We start from the raw sequence: 4,463 nt of genomic DNA on the forward strand, positions 1-4,463 counted from the left end.
ATACGCAAAATTTTTTTTTGAGGTACTAGTAAGAGAGTAGGGTGCAGGACAAATATCCTTTATATATACTTTATATATATTCTTTATGTGATACTATACATTATGAGGTTTACTTTTACACTTGAGGAAGGTTTAAATTGTATACGTTACCATTTATTTGTCTTTAGGAAAGAGTTGACTGATGCACAGAAAACAAACAAACCTTGTGGAAAGTGCCACTACTACCTTCTCATCAGCAAGACCTTTACAGAAGCTGCAAAGAGCAATTCTAAGAGAAGAGAAGGGAAAAATCAGCAAAAGGAGGAATTAATGTTTGCAAATGCAGAAGAAGAATTCTTTTATGAGGTAACACACTTGATACTGAGGATTCAAAAACATTTGCTTTTTCATCATCAAAAAAGATGTTTCTTCTTAACTTCAAGAGAAGCTCTTAGAAGGTGGTTACATATCTTTTAATTTAAATCCCAATAGTATTGAGAGAGAAGTAAGCAAACTACTTTTGCTTATTGAAGACAACACTTCTTGTCTTTAGAGAAACACTGAAAGGTGCTCTCAGTAAGCAGAAATTATTAAATTAACCCTCTGTTTTGGCATTAATTTACCAGTACGCTGTTTTGTATAAGGTCACAATTAGAATGACTATAAGAGTACTGTTGCCTATGGCAGCATTACTACCCGACTGGTTTCCCAGTGCTATGAGAATAATGGGAAACTCCTTAAGGTACTGGAAGTGGGCAGAGACTTCCGAGGAAAGATCAGGTGTAATTTTCAGTGTGTCCTGGCCTCAAAGAATTAACAGACTTCCATCTCTTTCGCTTATTTATATAGCAATGCTAAAGAGATTGAATTGAATGTAAAAGCTGTCAGTCTTATTGAAATTCTGTAAATGAAACTTCCTACATTTTTACGATGAAAAGATGATAAAGAGGCTGGGTATTCAGCAGCATGTCCAAGCCCTTCTGATTGTTTCCTTATAAAGGTTTAAAATTCCTATTTAGTTTTGGAAATAGAGCAATAGTCATCTTTTAATCTGAATAATAAGATGTGAAAGACTTGTTAAATTGCCATGTCAGCTGAATAGACAAGACGGATTGTAGGTATGTGAATTGCAGATATTACATATTAGCTTAAATATTTTTCAGTAACGTTCAAGTTTAAATGATCTACATCACAAGTGGGATTAAAAAATAGAGGCTCAAACAATAGTAGCTTGTAAGGGTGCTGTAACTTAATCATGTGCCACTGCCTTAAGCGCTTAGAAGAATAAGGATTCAAAAAATTGCAGATGAATCTTTGTTTCTGGAGTCTCAGTCAGAATCTGCAATGCATGCTGATACTTAAATGAACAGATCTCTTTTCCTTCCCCTGCGTAGCTGGATTGCTGTCAGAAAAACAGATGTTGAGGCTTCATTCAAAATTTGGTAATGCAATTGAGTGTATTGCTCTGAGAATTCTTCCCAAGAAACTTAACAGATGCAAAGCTCTACATCTGTGCTGTTGTTGGTATTGTGTGGAAAACTCTTATCCATTTCATTTTTGAATACTTGTTATTTTCTAAAACTATTCAGACTAAATTCTCTCAAGATCCAAACAAGTAGATATCACCACCTCACTTTTTTTTTCTGTATTCTACTCAGAACAAGTATATCAATAAAAAGTGCTGAAATACTGAAATGAAAATATTGCTTCTAATTTCCTAAGGGAACCTATATACACAGTTTGGTTGGTCCCAAGCCAAATCGAGAGGGAAGGATGCAGGAAATTAAATTAAAAATGTAGTTTGAAATGCATAGAATTTTTCAGTGTTCTTTTATTTTTTTTCAAAGCTTTAAAAATATTATTCCACAATATTATTGCTGTGTCAAGAGCCCATTATTTTTCATTTCTGGAATTGCCTACAGGATAAAGTATTTGCACATGCATCATATGGTTAATGGCAAGGGTGCCTCTATGTAATCATTTGTGACATTCTTTGTTAGAGGCTACGATAAGGCTATGATTTTATTTCTTAGGAATAAGAAAAATGTAAGTGGACACCTTCATTTTTAGCTATAGGGAATACTACTTTAGCCTTTATTTAGCCTTTATAACAAGTTTGGGATTTTCTTGTTTCTGTCACAGCAGCTTTAGCACCAGAGTTTGAACTCAGTGTAAACGTGTTACTGAAAAATTGGAGGAGAGAAGCTTTTGGTGACCCTGTGTCCATGGATATTACATTCTAGAGGACCTATTTTGTATTTACCTCTGTTTTGTTGTTTTGAATGGCATTTTAAGGACTAATTGTGTGATTTTTTTTTTTAATTCAAATTCTGATAATTTTCAACTCAAGTGGATAGATTCAAACTGAATATGCTTTTCTTTTTAGCAGTCTTTCTAGTGTTTTTAACAAACTCATTTTAAACATTCTGGAGGATATTAGATTAAGTGGGTCTCTGTACTTAATGTGTATGTGCTAAATAAATTAGTGTTGGAGTGTATATCCTTCCCCGATCACGCATAATGTTAATTAGAGTGCTATAAAATGGTGTTAAATGCAGTGAGGCAGACACTTAGAGCCAAATAAAACAGAAAGATGTCAGCTTACTGTGCTTTACTTCACTCCTTAAAATGTTACTGAGTGAGTGGACGAAAAGCTCTATTATAAGCAGACTTGGAATTGATTAAAGGTTTAGAGCCTCCATTCTTCAAATTGTTTGTTCTTGAACAAAGCCACTCAATTAATTTGATGGTTCTTCCAAAATTCAATTTACAGCCTTGAGATACTGTTAGTAGCAAACCTACAGGGAGATTGGAACTTAACTTTCCTTGCAAAGGGAAGAGGTTAGATTAGTTTTTCTACTTAGGAGTTCGGTTCACACTTCTTAAATCAACTGGTGTGAGAACTAGAAAGATTAGTTGGGTAGGTTTTTCCTACCCAACTTTCCTAGGCATTTTGGCTGGGAAAGCTAGTAAAAACACTATTCTATCTGTATGTAGTACATTTCACAGAAAAGATGAATAATAAACATTATGGAAACCAACTTACTTGAAGAAGCATCCTTTGTAAATATGCCTTTCAATGGCTCCTGCCATTCAGAGGCTTCCTAAGGACTTTTTGAAATTCTGCTCAAGATTCTCATTAGTGCACATCCCTTTGCTTTATCAGGAGTGCTAATATTTAAAATTCCTAATGGCAATTTGAGAGAGGAAATTACTACATGTTCTTACAGATAAGTTAATTTTTAGAACTCTGAGCTGTTTTAGAGGCCATGGCAGTGGCAGAGCATACTGTGTCCTCTACAGGCCTTCCATACAACACCCACACTGAACTATCATCTTTACTGCAGGTCCTATTCTATCTGCAGACTCTCGCTGCTCCTCTTATTTGGGTTTAAGCTGATCTACTAATTTGCAGACTTAGAGCTAGTTGTTTACTCTTGGGTAAGAGTCTAACATTCCCATTTTCGCTGAAGGATTCCTGCTGGTTGGCACAATAGCTTCTAAGGGCCTGCCTTTCTTACTGTGATAGGGAATGAGATACTGTTTTAAAACATCTAAAACCACGTATGGTAAGCAAGTAGAGGGGGCATTGATTTTTCTTCTTTGTTTTTAATTCTGATTTCTTGCAATTCTGATGATGGTTGATTGTTTTAGAATGGATTATTTAAATTCTGTAAAAAGTAAATAGGTTAAACTTGGTAATGAATTCTGTTTTAGCTTGTTTTGGACCTATTGAAAGGGAAGAAAAGATGTTTTATTTCATAATATGCATGTGCATGATAGGGTCATCATTTTACTTTGTTAGGATGATATATTCTCATCATGCTAATTAAAAAATTAATCTTAATGCATTTATTTTCTTAGAAAGCTCTTCTGAAGTTCAACTATTCTGTGCAAGAGGAGAGTGACACCTGTTTGGGCGGCAGATGGTCCTTTCACGATGTACCAATGAAACCTTTGCGGACTGTTATGATAATCCCAGCTGATGGGATTAATGCAATTATGGATAAACTCAAAGACTATCTCTCACTGTAAACTTTCCTGTGAACACTGTTTTTTATAAAGCAGTCATGCAGAACTATGACTTCGCATTAGTTTCAGAAGACTACTGTTGACTTCACGGTTTTGTACTGTTCAGATGTTTCATCTGTACACTTAGAAGAAAAGTAGGTGGTACAACTATCAATACCAATCAAATTAATATTTAAAATATTATATCGTTAAACATTCAGTAAGAATCCAATGTTACAAAGAAACTTCAAGAAGTGCTCAATGTTTTTTAACAAAATGCATCGTGTGTTGTCATGTTAGCAAAGAATTCATAAAACTCTTCTTGTTAAGAAAAGTACTATGTGAATTTTTTCTCTTATTAAATGCATTTATGCCGAAAGTTCAAAATAATTACATCAGTTAAAATTGGGATGTATATTGTGTATACTGCTTTTATTTGTATTCATCCAATATGTGATACTTGGATTTAAAAG

General features: G+C 34.3%; 1 protein-coding gene across 1 annotated transcript in view; it reads left to right on the forward strand.

Annotated features, from left to right (window-relative positions):
* BCCIP (BRCA2 and CDKN1A interacting protein) overlaps positions 1-4,405 on the forward strand; it is a 9,749-nt gene extending 5,344 nt beyond the window's left edge. Inside the window, exons 6-7 of the mRNA XM_026115871.2 lie at positions 168-345; positions 3,844-4,405. Of these exons, the coding sequence (XP_025971656.1) occupies positions 168-345; positions 3,844-4,014 (349 nt within the window). The 3' untranslated portion in view covers positions 4,015-4,405. The remainder of the gene's footprint in view (positions 1-167; positions 346-3,843) is intronic.
* Positions 4,406-4,463: the final 58 nt, after the last annotated feature.

Source organism: Dromaius novaehollandiae, chromosome 6 (genome assembly GCF_036370855.1).
Source record: "Dromaius novaehollandiae isolate bDroNov1 chromosome 6, bDroNov1.hap1, whole genome shotgun sequence".
Lineage (NCBI taxonomy): Eukaryota > Metazoa > Chordata > Aves > Casuariiformes > Dromaiidae > Dromaius > Dromaius novaehollandiae.